This window comes from Mesoplodon mirus (genome assembly GCF_964341445.2).
Source record: "Mesoplodon mirus genome assembly, chromosome: 11".
Classification (NCBI taxonomy): Eukaryota; Metazoa; Chordata; class Mammalia; order Artiodactyla; family Ziphiidae; genus Mesoplodon; species Mesoplodon mirus.
The window spans coordinates 57,812,215-57,834,111 of record NC_138987.1 but is presented as its reverse complement, the minus strand read 5'-3'; the positions used below and the strand labels follow the sequence as shown (position 1 = coordinate 57,834,111).

At 48.9% G+C, this 21,897-nt stretch overlaps 1 protein-coding gene across 3 annotated transcripts in view; it reads right to left on the bottom strand.

Moving 5' to 3' along the window:
- Positions 1 to 12,627: 12,627 nt before the first annotated feature.
- Positions 12,628 to 21,897, bottom strand: part of ANKRD33 (ankyrin repeat domain 33) — a 37,183-nt gene continuing 27,913 nt past the window's right edge. Inside the window, exons 1-5 of one of the 3 annotated variants that reach the window (XM_082637004.1) lie at positions 15,767 to 15,914; positions 15,259 to 15,510; positions 14,884 to 15,013; positions 14,561 to 14,701; positions 12,628 to 13,430 (exon numbers count right to left, since the gene is read on the bottom strand). In XM_082637004.1, the coding sequence (XP_082493130.1) occupies positions 12,712 to 13,430; positions 14,561 to 14,701; positions 14,884 to 15,013; positions 15,259 to 15,465 (1,197 nt within the window). In that variant the 5' untranslated portion in view covers positions 15,466 to 15,510; positions 15,767 to 15,914 and the 3' untranslated portion in view covers positions 12,628 to 12,711. Of the gene's footprint in view, positions 13,431 to 14,560; positions 14,702 to 14,883; positions 15,014 to 15,258; positions 15,511 to 15,766; positions 15,915 to 21,897 lie in introns of those variants that run through there. The other 2 variants (XM_082637005.1, XM_082637006.1) reach the window with 2 other exon arrangements.

The window sequence follows — 21,897 nt, the reverse complement described above, 5'->3', positions numbered from 1 at the left end:
AGGGATGCCTCTCTGCACCATGGGCGGCCAGAATGGAGGGAGAGGCTGGGAACTGCCTTGGACTGCCCCCTTGGAGGCCGGCCCCTCACCCCACCAAATGGAGCTTTAGAGTTGGGGACGGGGAGCCTCCCTCAGGACACTGCTGGGACAAGGTGGACAAGATGCTTTGGGGAGGGGAGCAGAATGGCTTCTCCTGGAGAGATAAGCAAACCCTTCCTCCTCATGCCCTTGCCTGGGCTCAGAACAGTGACAATGCTGTCTTGCTTTGCTCCAACCACTGTGAGCACCCTGAAGGCAGGACTCCACTTTATCCCTAGCCTCCAGGTTATCCACAAAGACTCTGAAGTCAGAATCCAGACTAGTTGTATAACCCTAGACAAGTGACACCTCTCCATGCCTCAGTCCCCCATCTGCTAAATGGGCCTAATAAACAGTGCCAGCCTCATAGGGTTGTCCAGAGAATGAAGGGACATGATGCTTATCTCAGTTCATAGCAAAGATGCTATCTGGCTGAGCCTGGCACAGGACCTCCATGAAAGTGTTTAATTAAATTAATAAATGAAAAGGTTGGGGAGGTGATGGCCTCAGAGCCAGGTGGAAAGATGTTGGTGTTAGAAGCAGAAGCAGACTTCCAAGGTGTCTTGCTCTAATATGGGGATTCTGTAAGATGGGCCAGGACATCCCTCCCAGCGCCCCCCCACCACCCTCTTCGACAGGAATAGAGGCTGGGGGAGACAATGACTAAAGGCTCAGACAAGCATCAATTGTTGAGTGACCTCACTTCCTCTGCTGAAACCCTTCCCAGCCCCCACCCACAGCTGCTTCACAACTTGGGAGCCTTGTGAATTCCAGAACCAAGGCACACCCAAATTTCAGTGTCAGGGCAGAACTGTGTCCTGCAGCCAATAGGAAGTACTATGGGATTACAGTATCTGCTCTTTCAGATTATAGTGGCCGCTTTAGCACACTATTAGCTGGAGAACTGGGAGTGTGGCTGGTGTCCATCTTTCATAACCACTCTCCCCCATGCCTTGCTGTGGTTTCTGATAAACCCTTCCCAGTCCCAGCCCACGGATCTGTGTCCTGAGAGGTGGAAGCGGGGGGGGGGGGCTTCCCCAAGAGAAGCATTCAGTCTGAAACACACACTGAGAACAGAAACATCGAGATGGACAAGAACTGAGCATCGCTGGGGAGAGTCGGTGTGGATGGGGGACTTTATCTGGGAAGGGTTCACGAAACAGATAAAAGGAGAGCAGGGTTTGGAGGAGGAAGACGGGGCCCGATGCGGGGTGGCTGTTCCTCAGTGCTGGAGTCTCCCCACCTCTCCAGAGCATGGAGCCCTCTGGACCCTGACGGGTGCTCTTTGGGGCTTCTTGTGGACCCCATGCTTTCCACAAAACACAGAGAACCGGGGGAAGGCATCAGAGGAGGGACGCAGAGTTGGAGAAAGCACAGGAGACTCAGCCCAATGAGGAAAGGGAAAAGGAATTACAGACTGCGTCCAAGTCTACAAGAATTAATTACTCAAAAGGACCAGCTGTTCCCCATATTCAGGGAGGACAGAATAAGAGGAAACAGGCGTAAAGGGCTAAGATTTAGTTAGATTTAGACATTTAGAAGAATTTCCCAGCAGTGTGTGAAACAGAGGCCTGGAGATCCTAGGAAAGGTATGTGGGGTGAAACTTCAAGGAGATCCTCACCTATGGAAGGCAGGTGACATGAAGGCAGGGGATTGGACAACTTGACCTTTCAGGACAAGCTATGAATATTGAGTTCAAGCATTGCTCTTGATACTAGGGCAGGGCCAACTTCGTGGGTGTCCAGCCTGTACAGACACCACGCTTGGTTTAATGCTCTGCTGGCACCATCTTGGAATTCTTAATCATGTTTGAAAAAAGGACCCAGCATTTTGCGCTGGGCCCCACAAATTATGTAGCCAGTTCTGCACCGGCATGAGTAGGAAGGAAGAGCAAGGAGTGGGACTTCTCTGGTGGTCCAGTGGTAAGGAATCGGCCTTCCAAGGCAGGGGATGTGGGTTTGATCCCTGGTCTGGGAACTAAGATCCCACATGCCACAGGGCAACTAAGCCCTTGCACCACAACTACTGAGCTCGCGCGCCTCAACAAGAGAGTCCGCGTGCCACAAACTACAGAGCCCACGCGCCCTGGAACCTGCATGCCACAACTAGAGAGAGAAAACCCGCAGGCCACAACTAGAGAGAAGCTGGCACGCCGCAATAAGACCCATTGCAGCCAAAAATAAAAAACAAACAAAAAAGCCCAAATAAATAAAGAAAATAAATATTTTTTTAAAAAAAGCAAAGCAAGGAGGGTGGGGCGGTTAGCAGAGGGTGAGGTGGGCTTTGCTCCATTTAAGTTGCAGAGTGGGAGATTTAGTTCAGACAACCTAGGGAGTTTTTCAAATGAAAACAGTAGAACAGGATACATAAGGAGGAAGAACTGTGGGTCTCCTTAAGGAGAGAAGTGGGGCAGATTCCTATGAATTCCATTTATCCATTTGTTCAACACAGAGGAGAGAGTGTCAGCTCTGAGTGCTGCAGGGGGAGGACGTGCCCTCCCTAGGTCTCCTCCGCTCAGGCCAGAGGCACCCTTACACCATTACTCCATTACCATGGAGTCCTGAGAAGAGCAGTAAACCAGGGGGCGTGGGGCCTTGGTTCTGGCCTGGCTTAGACCGGATCCTCCCAAAGGCTCTTCCCAGCCTTGTGTTATCTCCTTTGGCTGTAAGATTCAGGAAACCACCTGGTCCTGGGCCCTGATATCACAGCTCAGGTGAAAAGACAGTTTGGCCACTGCTAATGTTTGGGGAGGGTAGGGCAGTCAGAGCTCTGTCCAGCACCTCAGGAAGAGGCTGGCAGACAGAGGCCACATTTTGAGCCACTGAGTCACCTTCCTCTTCCTCTTCAGCTCTTCCAGGATGTCCCCTAGATGGGTTTGTCCACTCCTTGCCCAGCCTGAGGATGACTCATCTCAGGAGGGAAGCTCTTAAGAAAGGGATGGCACTTCAGGGCAGGAGACTGAGATGAGACAGTGCCCGCACAATGCCTTGGGGGCCTGGGCTCTGTTGAGAAACTGCCCCAGTCCCATCTCCTCCTCAACAGTCCAGCAACCTGTGGATTGCCCCTCCCCACGGGCCTCCTCGAGGCCCTGACTCTCCTCCTCCAAACCGGCCCCAGCGCTGGAGGAGAACACTCAGGCTCACCTTCCATACCTGTAAAAAGGGGCTGCGGATTCCATCTCTACCACATTCTCCAAATAAAAGCAAAATACCTGTGAACATTCTCCTCTAGCTGTGAAACTCTCAAAGCCATCTGGTTTTGAGAGAAGGAGACTGAGCTGTAAGGCAGGAGAAGGGCATGAACTGAGAGTCTCCAGGAGGGCGGAGGCTCGCCTGTGTGACAGGGGCCTCAGTTTCCTTACCTGTTCAGAGAGGAGCACTAAATACTGCCTCTTCTATGAATAGCTCTCTGAGGGGCTGTTGTATAGATGAATGCAGAGCCACTGCAGAGGACTTGGAGGCATGAGGCAGCCATTCTGAAAATAACTCAGAAAATCCCAAATAAGCACAGAGTAAATACACTTTAAAAATTCTGGGGCTCCCCTGGTGGCGCAGTGGTTGAGAGTCCGCCTGCCGATGCAGGGGACGCGGGTTCGTGCCCCAGTCCGGGAAGATCCCACATGCCACGGAGCAGCTGGGCCCGTGAGCCATGGCCACTGAGCCTGCGTGTCCGGAGCCTGTGCTCCGCAACGGGAGAGCCCACAGCAGTGAGAGGCCCACGTACCGCAAAAAAAAAAAAAAAAAAAACTTCTGCAGAAGAGTTTATAATGATCAGTGACTGTGTCCATCCCCAGACCCTCTTGCTGGGGCCATCCCCTTCCCAAAGCTATTTATTTCTCTGACATTTACTTCTATAACTCTAAATAATATGTTTACACTTCTATCTCTAGATTTTTTTCAGTTTTATTGAGGTATAACTGACAAGCACAATTGTAAGGTATTTAAAGTATAAACATTGTAAATCAACTATACTTCAGTTTTTAAACAGATGCAAGATTTTACCAAAAGATATTTAAAATGTACATCGTGATGATTTGATATACGTATCCATTGTGAAAGGATTCTTCCCATCTAGTTAATTAACACATCCATCACCTCACATATTTATCTTTTTTTTTTTTTGATGAGAAGTTTTTTGGTGAGTAAAATTTAAGTACTACTCTCTCAGCTAATTTCAATTATACAATAAAGTGTTATCAGCTATAGTTGTCACTGAGCAAAGGGCTTGTGGGCCCATCACGGGGAAAGTCCAACCCTGCCAGCAGGAGTTTGCAGCAAAATAAGGATTTACTTCGGGGCAGCAAGTAAAGGAGAAGGAGACAAGCCTCAGATCCACTCCCACATGGTCTTTGAGTTAGGGATTTTTTTAAGGGGAAGAACAAAGAGGCTGGGATTAATCATCGTCTTCTGACATTTCCGTGACATTTCTTAATCGTAGTTTCAAGAATCAGGATGTTTCTGGTTTATGATTCTCTGGCTAGTTGGTCCATGGATTAGGGGTCTGTTAGCTGATCTTGCCTTGGAGAAACAACCTAAAGTTTGTACGTTAACGGTGATATTTATAATAGCAATTTTAGTCATGAACAATGCTATCAACAACTGCAATTTTAGCCATCTGACTCTGGTTGATTAGTGTTCAGTTAGCACAGGATTGAGGTCAGAGGGGACCAGAAAGGGAATAAATTTTTTGGATAAAGAGATTAATCATAGGGCTTCCCTGGTGGTGCAGTGGTTGAGAGTCCGCCTGTCGATGCAGGGGACATGGGTTCGTGCCCCAGTCCGGGAAGATCCCACATGCCGCGGAGCGGCTGGGCCCGTGAGCCATGGCCACTGAGCCTGCGCATCCGGAGCCTGTGCTCCACAATGGGAGAGACCACAACAGTGAGAGGCCCGCGTACCGCAAAAAAAAAAATAAATAAAAATAAAAATAAAGAGATTAATCATAGACTTGTAAGGGGACTCGGTTTTAGGGGGACTGAGTTTCATAGTCACCATGTTATATGTTAGATCCTCAGACCTTATTCACCTTACAGCTGAAAGTTTGTACCCTTTACCAACCTCTCCCTGTTTCTTCACCCCTCAGCCTCTGGCAAGCACTTTTCTACTCTCAGTTTCTATGAGTTTTTCTTGTTTTTAGATTCCACGTGTAAGGGATCCCATGCAGTATTTGTCTTTCTGCTATCTCTAGATTTAAAAGCTTTGGAATTTAGGTCATTTAGGTTCTCTCCCTTCTAATTATTGATCATATGTTATTCTTTTGTAAATTTAATAATATACCTTTGGTTCCTGTTCTGTTGGTATCACACAGTATCTCTTGACTCTTCACCAAGTCAGAAGCGTGGTACCTCCACTCTTCCCTAGAGTTGCAATTTTGCTTCAATAAAGGAAGATGTGTCCACTAGCTGAGGTGAATAATCTTGTTTTCGGGGGATGTTCCACTGAATCTCAGGACTTGAAGATGTCCTGAGGGTCTGGCTGAGCATTTTGGATGTCACAGGAGTTCCCAGGGGCATCAAGACTTTTGCCCACTCTAAACACAAGCAGGGCCTGGCAGGCTCTTGGGTGGTACTGCGAAGACCCTTGTTGCTTGAGGAGAGAGTCTGAGGAGTTAAAGGAACCATCCCCAATGGAGAGGGCTTGTTATTTGGACAAGGATGGGGTCCCCAGGATTTGAGAGCTGGTAATGGCCCCGGCTGGGACAGACATTGTTTGAAAGAGAGGCTGAGTGGCCGGGTGAGGCCAGAGGCCAGCGGGATTTCCTTCGGCTCCAGCCACTCGGGTGGGTGGGACCAGATTGCTGGATCTGGACACAGGAATGTGCCTTTGTTTCCAGCTGGAGGGGAAATGCCACAAATCCTGCCCCTTTCCTACCCCTCCAGCATCCGTGCCTAGGCTCTGCCCTTCCCAGCGCCAGGGGGCCTGGTACTGAGGGCTCTCAGTGAGCTCTTGTCTCCAAGCCTCCCTCATCTGCAGGCCTCTGCCCCTTGTCCCCCAGGGCAAATCACAGATGTAAGATGTAGGGGATGGGGGGTAGCCAAGTCTGGTCTGGAGGAAACAACCACAAAGAAGGATTTAGGTTTTAGCTGCCCACCTCTCTCTTTCCTTTCTTTCTATCTTTATTTATTTATTTATTTATTTATTTGGGGGGCTGTGGCGGTTCTTTGTGGCATGCGGGATCCTTGTTCAGGCATGCAGGATCCTCACTGAGGCATGAGGGATCTTTTTTGCTGCGGCGCGTGGGCTCTTCTTTGTGGATTGCAGGCTTCTCTCTAGCTGTGGCGTGTGGGTTTTCTCTCTCTAGTTGTGGCACGCAGGCTCCAGGGCATGTGGGCTCTGTAGTTGAGGTGTGCGAGGTCAATAGTTGTGGCACATGGGCTTAATTGCCTTGCAGCATGTAGGATCTTAGTTCCCCGGCCAGACATCGAACCCGGGTCCCCTGCATTGGAAGGTGGATTCTTTACCACTGGACCACCAGGGAAGTCCCCACCAACTCTCTCCTTTCCCTGAGAGGGACCATGGGTTTCATAGTTACGGATGGTACCTAGGTCTGTGGGGAGGACTCGAGGGTCAGGCTTGGCTCTCCCTCAAGCCCCTAACTGCTGCTCCCAATGTTTAGACAGACTCTGCAGCCTCGACCACCGTCATACAGGCTATGTGTGGAGCCGGTTGGACAGGGGACTGCAACGTGTTGGGGGCACAGGGGATAGGAAGGGCAGGGGAGGGGCCAGGAACCTCAGGGAGTGGGGGGACCCTGTCTTTATTTTTCCCTTTGTCAGTGAACCTATGTGTTTGTGCACCTGTGTGATGGGGTGTGTTTATGTGTGCTTGTATGGCTGGCCCCTCTGTATGGGACTAGAAGTTTGTGGACCAGTGGGCCTGTGTGTACTTCTGTGCCTGTGAGCCTGCAGGCCCCTAGGGCCCCTGGCTGACCCTGTGTCCGCATGTGACGTTGCCTGTGTGACTCTGAGGGATGTTGCAGAGTCCATCCAACCCCCAGCCTTGCCCTCAAGTCCTCCCTTCAAACGCAGTTACCTTCCTTAACCATGAGAAGCCATGGTCCCTCTGAGGAGGAGGGACGGCAAGCCGGGTGGCTGGTGTGATGGAAGGTACATAGATGTTTTCAACCATTTGGAAAGTACGACTGCCGGAGAGGAGGGAATCCTGTCAAGATGCCCCAGTTTGGGAAAAGGGGACACAAACAAATGAGCCCCCGCTTGTCTTTCTGTCCTCCCCACATATATGTACTCCCTTGCCTTCTCTTGACCCAATAGGGGTTTCCTAGGCTGTGCCCTGGAATAGCCAGGGCCACTGCCACTCCTGGAACCAGGGCAGCCCCTGAAAAGAAGAGGGAGATGATAATGGCCTCTCTAAGCATGCCAGACCTTGGTGGAACCTGAACTCAGTTCTTTTCTATACACATTTATTGAGCCTGTATGGGTCAGGCACAGACCTAGGGGTTAGGGAGACAGACACGGTTTCTGCCCTCGCAGGAGTGAGGGAAGGGTTCCCCAGGAGTCCCCACAGCCTGGCTGACATCCCAGTGTGCGTCAGGACAGCCAACCTTGCAGTCCCCTCTGTAGGAGCCCCGTCTGCCAGGTTGGCAGGCCATCAGCGCTATGGTGATGGCGAGTGGGCTGGGCTTGGGGGCGCTGGGCTGCAGAGCTGTGTGGGAGCCGGTCTGAGAAGGCTGTCTGGGATAAGTGTGTGTTTTCACTTCAGGGGCCACCAGAATAATATCCTAGAATCACAGGGGAGGCCATGGGGTTCCAAGGACACGTCCGCTGGCCTCCTCCACGGAACTGCCCCCTTGGCCGTTTCCTTACCCGTTGCCGCCCAGCACAGTAACAAAGGCTGCTGTTTACCGGGCGCTGACCGTGAGCCAGGCCGTGCTCCATGCCTCGCAGGCCACCCGCTGTTTAGGCCGCACAACAACTCTGGGAAGTAGCGATTAAATATTATCACCATTGGATGTTACAGAGGAGGAGACTGAGGCCGGGAGGGGACCTGGTCACACAGATAAGAGGCAGGGTCAGGATTCAAACCCACGTCTGTGGGCCGTAGCAGAGCAGCTTTGACGTGGCCTGTGTTCTTCTTTTTTTTTTTTTTTTTTTTTTGCGGTACGTGGGCCTCTCACTGTTGTGGACTCTCCCGTTGCGGAGCACAGGCTCCAGACGCGCAGGCTCAGCGGCCATGGCTCACGGGCCCAGCTGCTCCGCGGCATGTGGGATCTTCCCAGACCGGGGCACGAACCCGCGTCCCCTGCATCGGCAGGCGGACTCTCAACCACTGCGCCACCAGGGAAGCCCGTGGTCTGTGTTCTTCAACACCAGGGACCTTGTCCCGGGTTCCTTGGCCTCTGCTGACAGGGACTCAGTTTGGAAGCCGCAGGAGCCAGGCTGGGGGTGCTAGTGGAGACGTGGACTTAGGGCAGCCCACTAGACTTCTTTCCTTGCTGGTGGCCTGAAAGGCTGTCAGGAGCTGTTAGAGGGAGAGAGAGATGGCTTGGCCTAGGACTCTAGTGGCCCTGGAGATGGTCAGAGACGGAGGGGTGGGTCTTCTTCAAGGTGGAGAGGCTCCCTCTGCTGGAAACTGTTGTCTGGCCCATGGACAAGGCCTTACCACCTGCTAGCCCAGATCTACCCCAAGCCAGCGAGCCTGGAGGGAGAGCCGCAGAGGGATAGTTCTCTGGCCCTGAGGGTGCCATGGTCACCCCTGCACCCTTGTAAAACTCAAGCTGGTTGGAAGTGGGAGGGAGAGGCTCCGAGAACCAGGGAGCCTAGGCTGTGGGCGGAGTCCGGCTGTGCTGCAACGGAAGAGACACGGGCTTCAGAGTCCAACAGACTTGAACTCCAAGTACCACTTAGCCACTTACCAGCTGGTGACCTTGGGCAAGTACCTTCACCTTCATAGCCTCAGTTTCCTCAGCTGTCAACGAGGAAGGTTGTGAGGATTACATAGGATAATGATGACATTAAGGCCAGGCACAGTGTGGAGTGCTGCATTAGCTCAACTAATTCCCACAACAGCCCTTTGGTGACAAGTCATTATAACCTTCACTCTACATATAAGAGCCTTGAGACTCAGAAAGGTCCAATAACTTGCCCAAGGTCACAGGCCAACTCTCAAGCTGAAGCATGTAACTTCCATGCTGTTCCAAGCCTGTAGATGTAGTTTTTTTCCCTGGCTGCAATGCCCAGGGCCAGGGCTGGCTTCATGTGCTTTGATTTCAGCAGTGGGTGGGGAGGAAAGAACTCTAGCTCCATCCCAGCGGTTCGGAAGCAACTCGGTCAAACTCGGTTCCCCAGGGCCCTTCCATAGCTCGTCAACTCTTGGCAACACTTTACGGTTTACAGAGCCTTTTTAACCATATTAGTTAATGGATCTCAATAACCCTGTTTGCCCCCAATTAACAGATGAGAAAAGAGGTAAGAGAAACTTAAATGTCTTATTCAGGATCACACAGGTAGGAAATGGCAAAGTTAACCTTGAGCCCATTCTGGTTCACCATAGTTGCCTTCAGAACCCTCTGGGGGAAATCACACACTATCTAACTCTAATATCATTGTCACCTCAGTGTGTGTGTATGTGTGTGTGTGTGTGTGTGTGTGTGTGTCTTTTCCTCTATTCAAAGAACAGATGTGTTTTATTTATTTATTTATTTTTTAGATGTTGGGGGTAGGAGTTTATTAATTAATTTATTTATTTATGGCTGTGTTGGGTCTTCGTTTCTGTGCAAGGGCTTTCTCTAGTTGTGGCAAGCGGGGGCCACTCTTCATCGCGGTGAGCGGGCCTCTCATTATTGCGGCCTCTCTTGTTGTGGAGCACAGGCTCCAGACGCGCAGGCTCAGTAGTTGTGGCTCACAGGCCTAGTTGTTCCGCGGTATGTGGGATCTTCCCAGGCCAGGGCTCGAACCCGTGTCCCCTGCATTAGCAGGCAGATTCTCAACCATTGCGCCACCAGGGAAGCCCCTACTTATTTATTTTTAACTGAGGTATAGTTGATTACAATATTGTATAAATTTCAGTTGTAGGACATAGTAATCCGCAATTTTCAAGGTTATATTCCATTTATAGTTATTATAAAGTACTGGCTCTATTCCCTGTGTTGTACAATACATCCTTGTAGCTTATTTATTTTATACATAGTAGTATGTACCTCTTAATCCCCTAACCCTATCTTGCTCCTCCCCACTTCCCTCTCCCCTCAGATAGCCACTAGTTTGTTCTCTATATCTGTGAGTCTGTTTCTTTTTTGTTATATTCACTAGTTTGTTTTACTTTTTAAGATTCCACAAGTAAGTGATATCATGCAGTGTTTGTCTTTCTCTGTCTGATTTATTTCACTTAGCATAAGGCCCTCCAAGTCCGTCCATGTTGTTGCAAATGGCAAAATTTTATTTTTATGGCTGAGTAGTATTCCATTGTGTGTGTGTATATGTATAAATATATAACACATCTTCTTTATGCATTCATCTTTTGGCGGACACAAGAGCAGATTTATTTTCAAGTCTTTCAAAATTTGGTAATAATTGACTAAAAAGTTGAAACATTCTGTACAGAATTCCAAATAATTTTTTTTTTCCTGCGGTACGTGGGCCTCTCACTGTTGTGGCCTCTCCCGTCGTGGAGCACAGGTTCCGGACGCGCAGGCTCAGCAGCCATGGCTCAAGGGCCCAGCTGCTCCGTGGCATGTGGGATCTTCCCAGACCGGGGTGCGAACCCGTGTCCCCTGCATCGGCAGGCGGACTCTCAACCACTGCGCCACCAGGGAAGCCCCCCAAATAATTTATGTAGATACTCCACCCCCAAGGAGATGGAGCATAACTCCCCACTCCTTAAGTGTGGGCTTCATATAATGACTTACTTTTGAAGAGTACAATATAGAAAGGGGGTAAAAAGAGGAACATAACAGTGGAGAAACCTGACAAACGCCACCTCAGCCAGGTGATCAAGTCATGTTCATAGGAGGTAACCTGAATATGATGTGAGGAGAATGGTACATCTTCCTCCTGAAAACCCATAACCCTCATCTCTTCAGAAAAACATCAGACAAATCCCAACTGAGGGACAGTCTACAAAATATCTGACCAATCCTCCTCAAAACTGTCAAGGTCATCAGAAGCAAGGAAAATCTGAGAAAACTGTCACATTCAAGAGGAATCTATGGAAACATGATGACTAAATGTAATGTGGTGTCCTGAAAGGAATTCTAGACAGAAAAAGGATATTAGGAAAAAACTAAGGAAACCTGAATTAAGAATGGATTTTATTAATAGTAATGTATTAACATTTGTTCATTAATTGTAACAAATGTACTACACTCACGTTAATAAAAGAGGACACTGGGTATGGGGTACATGCAAACTCTCTGCATGATCTTCACAACTTTTCTGTAAATCTACGACTGTTTGAAAAAATTGTTTATTTTTTAAAAAGGCCTAAAGTTTCAAAAAGATACTTCGTGAAAAGTCTCCCTTCCACCCTTGATCAGCTGCTTAGTCTTCTTCCCTAAAACACTGTCATATCTCTTTCCAGAAAGGTGCTGTGAGGCAGCATGGTTTGGTGTTAAGAGTCTGGCCCCTACAACTGGAATGGCTGGCTCTCAATCTTGATCTCTGTCAGTTTCTAGCTGTGTGAACCTGGGCAATACCTAACCCTCTCTGTACCCTGTGTCCTCAAAGATAAAATCCTCAGGATTATTGGGAGTGTTAAATGTATTAATGAATATAGTAAGCACCTTACAAGTGGTTGCTTTCAGTATCACAAATAAGCAAGCAAATATATTTATGCAACAAATATGTTAAGAAAAAAATACCCAAAACTTGTAAATAAGGCACACCAAAAAAATCACTAAGTGCCCTTTCAAAGATATTTTAGATCATTGGCTAATAACCCCACCTATGGGTCATTCAGGGGAAGTAACTAAGTATGCTATACGATTTACTATTGATTAGTGCGCAGACTATAAAGTTAAGAGGTTAACTTGTAGAAGATTGATAAATAGCAAATTATTTTTGTCTGGTAGGAAAAAAAAAACAGTTATGGTTTTATTTTTTGTATCTAACTTTGGTAGGAATGATTTGTTTGTATCTAACTTTGCAATCTTATTCAAGCATTCTTTTTTCCCCTGAATGTCAATAATAGTTTTTCTTTTCTTCCTTTGATCCATCCTGCTGGTTTGCTCATTAAGTAGTTAAATAAATCTTGGTACTCACTACATATCTGTATTAGTCAAGTTTATCTTGGTGCAGATTTTACTTTGACAAATAGTAGCATGCCATACACACTGTTCCACCCCTTGTTTTTTGTTTTTTGGGTTTTTTTCACTTAATACATCTTGAAGATAGTTTCACATCAGAACATAAAGAGCTTCCTTACTCTTGTTTTGCTACTGTATAGAATACATCATACGGGTGTGCAGTCTTTACACTCAGAATCAATTTAGCCAGTCCCCTTTTGATGGACACCTAGGTTGTTTCCACTCTTTTATTGTTGCAGACGATGCTGTATGAATAACCTTGTACACAGGCTGAGAGTACAGTCACTTAGACAGAGGTGGATGGGAAGGCAGAAGGGGCTCTAGAGGGCAAAGGAGCCTCAGGAAGGGGCCTGATTACCTGTTCCCAGCCCGGCCTACCCCGTCGTCCCCTGGCTCTGCGCCAGCCTGGACTCCTGCCTCCTCCTCTCCATCCTGAGCTCCTGGTATCTCCAGACAGGAAGGGACAGCCTTCGATTCCCTGCAGACCTGGGCTCTGGCTTCCACTGAATGCCAGATGAGGGTGCCTTGGAGAGGAGGATCTTAGGGGCTTGGGGCCTGGGGCTGGTACTATCTCTGGGCTGGAGCCACTGATGGCACATGCTCAATACACCCTGAGGGCTCTGGTAGGGGATGAAGACCCGGGGGCCAGGGACTTCCTGGGGGAGTTGGGGTACTGGGGGAGGGGGCGGGGCAGTGCCTAGCAGCTCTGGCACAGACTTGCTTCGGGTTCCCAGTGCAGGTGGGTGGTCAGGGCACAGGGTGTGGCAGGCAGTGGTGAGGAAAGGACTCGCCAGGCTGGTCGTGACGGTCACAAGGTGGTCCAGGACACCCCCCTCCTGAGGAGACTGTGCAAAGGGGAAGCTCAAGGTGGCCTGAAGTCGTTCTAGGAGAGACGGGGCGGCCTGAGCCTGGGCCTGGGCCACAAGCCCGGGCAAAGCTGGCCACTCAGGCTGGTAATGATGGCTGAGCTGCTCCACTTGGGGCCGCCGCAGCAGCTGCTGGATCCTTTGCACCGTGTCGAAGCTGTCAGTCAGAAATGCCCACTCCAGGGCTGTCTTGCCCCGGACAGGATCCACTGCAGTTAGGTCGGCACCTGGAGACAGTTACGGGGTGACATGGGTTAGGACAGGGATTGGTGACTTGCAGAAGAGCAGATTCTTTAGCAGCAGGACTGATTGGGGTTACATGCAAAGCCACAGAGTCCCATCCTGTTGCAGCTGGAAGCTGGGGCCCCGCTGTGGCTGCAGCCCAGAGACAGTACCAGTCCCAGATCCCAACTTCCGGTTTAGGACTGATAGAGAAATTGGAGTCCAGCGAGGGGAAAAGACTTCACAGAGACCTACTTGGTGGTGGTGGTGGGGGTATCTCCAAACCTGGCAAACAATAGAGACCTCCTGAGCCAAGGCACTGACCAGAGGGGTGGTGTGACGCTTGCCCAGGATGGGTGGGGGGCGAGCTGTACCCTCTGGAGCAGGTGGAGCGGGGATTCTGAGGGTTCCCACTCCTGGTTCTTCTCTGCACCACCACACACCCCTCATCCTGGGAGCGAGGGGAGTGGCAGTCACTCTGAGACAAAGGAGGGGCTGTAGAGCTTCCTCCCTTCTCACCCCAAACCCAGTGTGATGGGATGGGAAAGGGAAAAGCTGGAGGCTGGGGTCCCCCAGAGTGAACAACAGAGGGCAGCCCCACCTCAGGGAGTAATGAGGGTCCAAGACTCCATAGACAGTGTGGACTTCACCCCAGAACAACTCTACACGGCCACACGTCTCAACTACCCGTCACTGCATTCCTGGAACCCTGGCTCATCAGAGCTGGAAATCAGCCCAGAGAAAGCCATCACTCTCATCTTACACTGGTGAGGCCCAGAGAGGGAAGCTGTTTGTCCACGGTCACTCAGCTGGTGGCAGAGCTGGGATGAGAACTTAGGAATCTGGTTCCAGATACCAGCCTTCTTTGTATTAGGTTCTCCAGCTGGTCTAGGTTATCCTCCCAAGCTTTCTTTTCTGGGACCTCCATTTGCAATGCAAATAGAGCTATCAATAGCTGGACTTTGTTGCTTGTGAGAAGCCCCAGTACACCCCCCCTCCTCCAGGAAGTCAGCCTGGATTGATCTTCCATCTCCACCTCTCTCCTCATTGCAACTATGACAGCTGATTTAGTGTCTGGTGGGGAGGCGTGGGGGAGGGACTGGAGACCACACATCCTGGTTCAGGCCCCATGCACCTGCCATGAGGAGGGCAGCCACGCATTCGGAGCGGTCCCGCATGGCGGCCTTCATCAGCGCAGTTAGCCCCCGCTGGTCCCGGCGCTCCAGGTCAAGGCCAGCATAGTAGTTGATCAGGAGACTCACCAGAGGTACATGGCCTGCAGGGCACCAAGGGCAGAGCTTAGCTACCCAAGAAAGGGATGACAAAGCCCCAAACCCACCCTCCACCCAACAAGGCAGCATCTGGGGTGGGAGAACGTCGGTGCAAAGAGTGCGGGACTGTGGCTGGGTCTGGGGGGGTGATGGGGTTTGGTAAAGGGTGGGGTTAGCAGCCTCTCACCTGCTTGGGCAGCCAGCATGAGGGCTGTGTCTCCTTCTTTGTCCTGCTGATTCACATCCAGGAAAGGACAGCGGCTGAGCAGGGCCACAACACTTTGGAAGCCGTGGTAGCATGCGACCATGAGGCCTGTCTGGGGGAGGGACAGCTCAGCCCCAGTGCTTTCCTCCAGGAGCTCCTTGGGGGGCCCTGTGCCTTCTAAACCCACCACTGTACCAGAGATGTTCCAGCCCCTGTGAAGACCCACTCTCACCCACTCCCTTCCTCCTGAGGACCCAGGCTGTGGGTGTTGATCCTGAGACTCTCTAAGGATGAGTGTGGCGTGGTGAGGACACAGAGCGCCCCCTGCTGCCCTGTGAAGCACCCAGGGTAGCTCACCCTCCCATTGCTGTCCACCTGGGTGGCCTCCTCTGGGGAGACCCCATCATCCAGCATGGCTTGGAGCTGGGCAGTGTCATTGCGGAAACAGGCCCAGTACAGGGCGCCCAGCACGCAGCTTGGGGTAAAGGTCTCATTGTCGGGGCAGGACAGGGCCTCAGAGACGTCCAGCCCTCCCTTCTGCAGTGTCAGCTCCTCCTCTTCCATCCTGGGGGCAGGAAGGCGAGTCTCCCCTCCTCACGCAGTTGGCATCTATAACACAGAATGAAGGGAACAGTGTTCCTGGATTCCGGGAGGGGTCCCAGCAGCTGCGAATCGCCCAACTGGCCCTGGGGAGAGCTTTTTCCCGCTGGATCTCCCGTCCCATCCACCTTGGAGAGAGGACAAGCCCCTGGAAGGGAGGCCGAAGGGCAAGAACCCTAAGAGGGCCAAAGTCGTTCACTGCAAGTGAAGATCCTAGTGAGAATCAAGGAAGAGAGGCGGTCTTCTCTCTCCCATGGGACCTTACCTGGGGTTTGGAGGGTCCCTAGGAGGCAGTCATTGCTGAGGCCCAGCTTGGAGCCCACAGCATCCCCCCAGACTCCTGGGAGCACACACACCGGGTCTCCGGAGTGTCTCGAGGTGGACTATCCGCCCCAGGAAGCAACGCAGGTAACAGATGGCGCGACTTAACAGAAAAAGCTGCCTCAGACACCTCGGGGCTGAGCTGGATCAAGCCGGGTTTGTTAGGGATGAGGGGGCGGGCGGGGACGCTGCTCTCCTCTCCAAGCCGACCAACACCCGCCCCAAGAGTCTGGCCGGCTCCTCCCCCGCGGAGGCGGCTCTGAGAGTAAGACCCGCCTCTCTGCCGAAGCACCTACCTTCGGCCTTCTGGGGAGACTAGCTGCCTTAGAACCAGACCCTTCGACGATGGAAGCGTTGCCAGGTTTCCGAACTCGGCACCCAAAGCTGAAGTCCCTTCCTCCTTGGTGGAGCAGGGCTTGGTGAGGGGGTGGGGCGTGTGGGAGAGAGTGCAGGTGAAGACATCTCACTAAATAGGGGCTGGGACGGAGGTGGGGTGCCAGGGGTCACCTGAATCTATTTTTTGAGGTTCTGGGAAAATTAAAGTATAAAGAATTGCTTAATTAGGGGTACAAAAATCATGATATATTAAGTTTAATGGATTAATCTGGTGTGGTAAATTAAATATGAAATATTTAAATTGTGTTAATACTTAAATCATTTAAATTAAACCATTTATTTACAATTATTTATTAAATTAATAAATTATTATTAAATTATTCTTTAAGTTAAATTACTATTAAATATCAAATTTAATGAATTGGTTTTGGACCTCAGGTGTAGAAAATGGAGCCAATCACATTGCTCTGCTTATACCACTCCCACTATCAGACTGTACAAGATCTCTCTCTTGTTTTATTTTACTTCATTTGGTTTATCTCTTTCATCCCTGATCCCCACAGCCCATTCTCCTCCTTTCCTTTACCAATTGACACATATATCCTTGAAAATGTACACTTCATTGAAAAAGGAAGTGTTGATTTGTGGGTTTTTTTCTTGTTGTTTTTTTTTTTTGCAGTACACGGGCCTCTCAGTGTTGTGGCCTCTCCCGTTGCGGAGCACAGGCTCCGGACGCGCAGGCTCAGCGGCCATGGCTCACGGGCCCAGCCGCTCCGCGGCATGTGGGATCTTCCCGGACCGGGGCACGAATCTGCGTCCCCTGCATCGGCAGGTGGACTCTCAACCACTGCACCACCAGGGAAGCCCTGTGTATGTTTTAAGTAACACCTTAGATTGTGCTACAGAGCTCATCATGTTTGTTCTTTTTACTCAGCGTTATGTTTTTGGGATCCGGCCTTGTTGCATTCTGTGCAGTGTGCCAGTCATGAGTGCCTTTGGTTGTAAGTAACCGAAAGCTGACCTCAGTGGTGTGGTGGCTGCCACATTCTGGCAGTTCAACATCCATCCAAAACTACAGAAGCTGGAAAGCTAAAATGACACCTCCCAGATTCTTGTGAGCTAGAAATCTGTGATTTACGTTCTACTCTTGTGTGAGGCATAAAGTTGGAATAGAACTAAGTAGCATGGGACATCCGTTTTGCTGTCACAGGTCATGACAGATGCAGGAGGGTCCTGGTGAGCAGCTTCCTGATTCATCAGCTTCCTGTAGTAGTGACTGTTGTTTTCCCCATCACAGGCAGAGGTCACATGCCTCTCAAAGCTGGGAGTTGTTCCAGGACCTAGAGCCTGCTTCTCCATTTAAACTAGCCAGATTTATTTCTGTTGTCTGCAATTGAACCCTAACTGACACCTGTGGCTTAAACAAATAGAGGTTTATTCTTCATACGGGATAAAAAGTTCAGGCATAAGAAGCTGTTGGTGTTGAGTTAGTAACTTTATGTTGTCAGGGCCTTCTCTAGGAGTCTCTTGACTTTTCCTCATGGTCACAAGATGACTGCTGTACCTCTAGCCATCACAGTAAAATGTGGTGAGTGCACACTATGGACTTTATGCAGCAGTTAGAAGAAATCTACCAGATTGTGTGTCAGAAATCACTGATTCGATGATAGAGTCCCTATCCATAACCTCCCTTCTCTCTAGTCACCTTTTATTATAGTTTGGTGTGACCAGGTAACACAATTTTGGCCAATGAAATGCAAGCAGCAGTCTGATGGGGGAGGCTCCTGAAAACAATCTTTGCTCTCTTGATAAAATATGTGAGGTGTACCTTTTAACCTCTTTCTTTCTTCCCTCTTATCCCTGCCGAATAGAATTCCACCGTGTGCATCCATCACATTTTACTTATCTGCTCCTCCAGTGATGGACACCTGTGTTGCCCCCAACTTCATGCCACTGCAAGTCATGCTGCAGTGAGCATCCTTGTACATATCTAGTTGTAGACCTGAAAAAGAGCATCTCTGAGAGTGCTAGGTCACAGGGAACATACGTACTTATTGACCAGGTACTGTCAGATTGCTCCCTATTTTGCAGTGCACCCACCAACAGTGCATAAAAGTCTCCCAAATCACTACAAACCCTTGTACTTATTCGGCCTTCTAATATTTGTCAATCTGATGGTACAGAACTATAAAGGGATATTGCTAATTTACATTGGATTTTTCTGGTTCTCAACAAGGTGAGCATCTCTCCACATACCTGATAGTCATTCTTGTTTCCCCTCCTGTGAATCACCTGTTCATAGCCTGGGTCCAATGTTCTATAAGAATTTCCTGTCTTTTTCTTATTGAGTTTTCAGGAAGTTCCTTTTAATATTCTAGATAATAAACCCATTGTCAGATGGGTTTTAAATGTGGCAACTGTAATATAAACCTTTCTGTTACCTTTATCTGTGGTGAACTTCATCGAAAGAAATTCTGAATTTTGATGCGGTTAAATTCATAAAAAATCTCCTTATACTTTGTGCTTTTGGGTCTTGCTTAAGAAGAATTTCCGGGCTTCCCTGGTGGCGCAGTGGTTGAGAGTCCACCTACCGAGGCAGGGGACACGGGTTCGTGCCCCGGTCCGGGAAGATCCCACATGTCGCAGAGTGGCTGGGCCCGTGTGCCATGGCTGCTGAGCCTGCGCGTCCGGAGCCTGTGCTCCGCAACGGGAGAGGCCACAACAGTGAGAGGCCCACGTACTGAAAAAAAAAAAGAAGAATTTCCCACTCCAAGATCACAAGGATCTTCATCTGTCTTATTAATCTTGCAGTTTTATTTTTAATATTTAGTTTTTAATCCATCTGGAATTTACTTTTATATATGGTGTGAGGAAGAGAGCTGTTATGAACTGAATTGTGTCCCCCTAAAATTCACATGTGGAAGGCTTAACCCCCAATGTGGCTGTATTTGGAGACAGGGATATTATGGAGGTACTTAAGACTAAGTGAGTTCATAGGGGGCCCTAATCCAATAGGACTGCTGTCCTTTTAGAAAAGGGAGAGACACCAGAGCACGCTCTCTTTCTCTTTTTCTCTCCTCCCTTCCCCCACCCCTGTGTGAGCACAGTGGAAAGACCATGTGAGGATATAGTGAGAAGAGGCCATCTACAAGCCAAGGAGAGAGCTCTCACCAGAAACCAACCCTGCTGGCATCTTGATCTTGGACTTCCAGCCTCCAGAACAGTGAGAAAATAGATTTCTATGGTTTAAGCTTCCCAGTCTGTGGTATGTTGTTATGGCAGTTCAAACAGACTAATACAAGATCCAGCCTTTTCTCCAACTAGTGAAATAACCCCATCTATTAAACAATTCTCTTTCCCCTGATTTGTAGCATCATCTTTATCATATATAAACTTCAAGTTTTCTTTAATGTTTTATGTTGTGTTTGAGTTCTTATATCATTTTACTAGACTGTTCCAGTGCTGATGCAACACTGATTTTATTACTCCAGCTTTGTAGTATGTCTGACTACCTTATAGGGTGAGTTCTCCATATTTCATTTTCTTTTTCAAAATGATTTTTATTCTTTCATATAAAATTGCAGGACTTCCCTGGTGGCGCAGTGGTCAAGAATCTGCCTGCCAATGCAGGGGACACAGGTTCAAGCCCTGGTCTGGGAAGATCCCACACGCCGCAGAGCAACTAAGCCTGTGTGCCACAACTACTGAGCCTGTGCTCTAGAGCCCGTGAGCCACAACTACTGAGCCCACGTGCCACAACTACTGAAGCTCGCATGCCTAGAACCCATGCTCTGCAGCAAGAGAAGCCACCGCAATGAGAAGCCCGCGCACAGCAATGAAGAGTAGCCCCCGCTCGCCACAACTAGAGAAAGCCCGCGCACAGCAACGAAGACCCAACGCAGCCAAAAATAAATAAATAAATAAATTAATTAATTAAAAAAAAATGAAATATCAGTATTACTCTGGACCATCAGCTTAGCAAAAATTAAACACTAGTAATAAATGCTTACACTGTTGGAAGAATGTAAATTAGTGAAGTATTTTTGGAAAGCATTTTGACAGTGTCTATCAAAATAACAAATGTACATACACATTAAACCAGAAATTCTGATTTTAGAAATCTTTCCCAAAACAGCACTTGCATATGTGAACAAAGATATACTGTGTATAACTTTGCAGCATTATTTGTATTAGTAAAAAAATTTAGAAACCACTTAAATGTTCATCAGTAGAGGAAGGGCTTGGAAAAATATGCACGTGTAGATTTTGCCTTCATTAAAAAAAAAAGTAATAGGATAGGGGAATTCCCTGGCAGTCCACTGGTTAGGGCTCCACACTTCCACTGCAGGGGGCATGGGTTCGATCCCTAGTCGGGGAACTAAGATCCCACATACCATGCAGCATGGCCAAGAAAAAGGATAGGTCCATATGGATTGCTCTGAAAATACCTCTGAGAAACGTTGTTAATTGAGAAGAAAAACTCAGTGTAATATATATATCACATGTGTGTGTGCACCCGTGCATAGTTGACTGCTTACATGTATGTAAATGCATAGAAAGGCCTGAAACAGTAGTTCTCAACATTGGCTGCACAGTGTAATCACTTGAGGACTTTTAAAAATAGTGATGCCTGGGGACTTCCCTGCTTGTCCAGTGGGTAAGACTCCACGCTCCCAATACAGGGGGACTGAGTTCGATCCCTGGTCGGGGAACCAGGTCCTACAGGCATGCCGCAACTAAGAGTTCGCATGCCACAACTAAAGATCCAAGTGCTGCAACTAAGACCCAGCACAGCCAAAATAAATAAATAAATAAATATTTAAAAAAAAATAGTGATGCCTGGAACACACCCCAGAGATTCTGAGGAAATTGGTCTGGGGCACAACTTAAGCAAGGGGATTTAAAAAATCTCATGTGATTCTAGTGTGCAGCCAAAGTTGAGGACTACTGTAAAGAATGAAGCTCAGGGCTTCCCTGGTGGCGCAGTGGTTGAGAGTCCGCCTGCTGATGCAGGGGACATGGGTTCGTGCCCCAGTCCGGGAAGATCCCACATGCCACAGAGCAACTGGGTCCGTGAGCCATGGCCGCTGATCCTGCGCTTTCGGATCTTGTGCTCCGCAATGGGAGAGGCCACAACAGTGAGAGGGCTGTGTACCGCAAAAAAAAAAAAAAAAAAAAAAAAAAAAGAATGAAGCTCATTAAAATGTTGGCAGTGGGGACTTCCCTGGTGACACAGTGGTTATGACTCTGTGCTCCCAATGCAGGGGGCCCTGGTTTGATCCCTGGTCAGGGAACTAGATCCCACATGCATGCTGCAACTAAGAGTTTGCATGCCACAATTAAGGAGCCCTGGAGCGATAACTAAGGAGCCTGCGAGGCACAACTAAGGAGCCCACCTGCCACAACTAAGACCCGGTGCAACCAAATAAATAAGTAAATATTTTTTTTAATGTTGGCAGTGATTCACTTAAAGAGGGGGATAGGAATGAGATGAAAGGGGACCTTCATATTCTGCTTTTTAATGTTTGAATCTTCCACCAGGATAATTACTACTTGATAACAAAAGGGGGAAAGAAAAGAATCAGAAAGATTCCCCTATTTCCTCCTCTTCCTCCACAACCTCTGCTGTACAGAGTTCATCATTGCTCAGTGCTATCTCAGAAATTCATTCATTCACTCAATAACTATTAATTGAAACCTACTTTGTGTCAGGCATATATTTTGGCTCTGGTGCTTTTC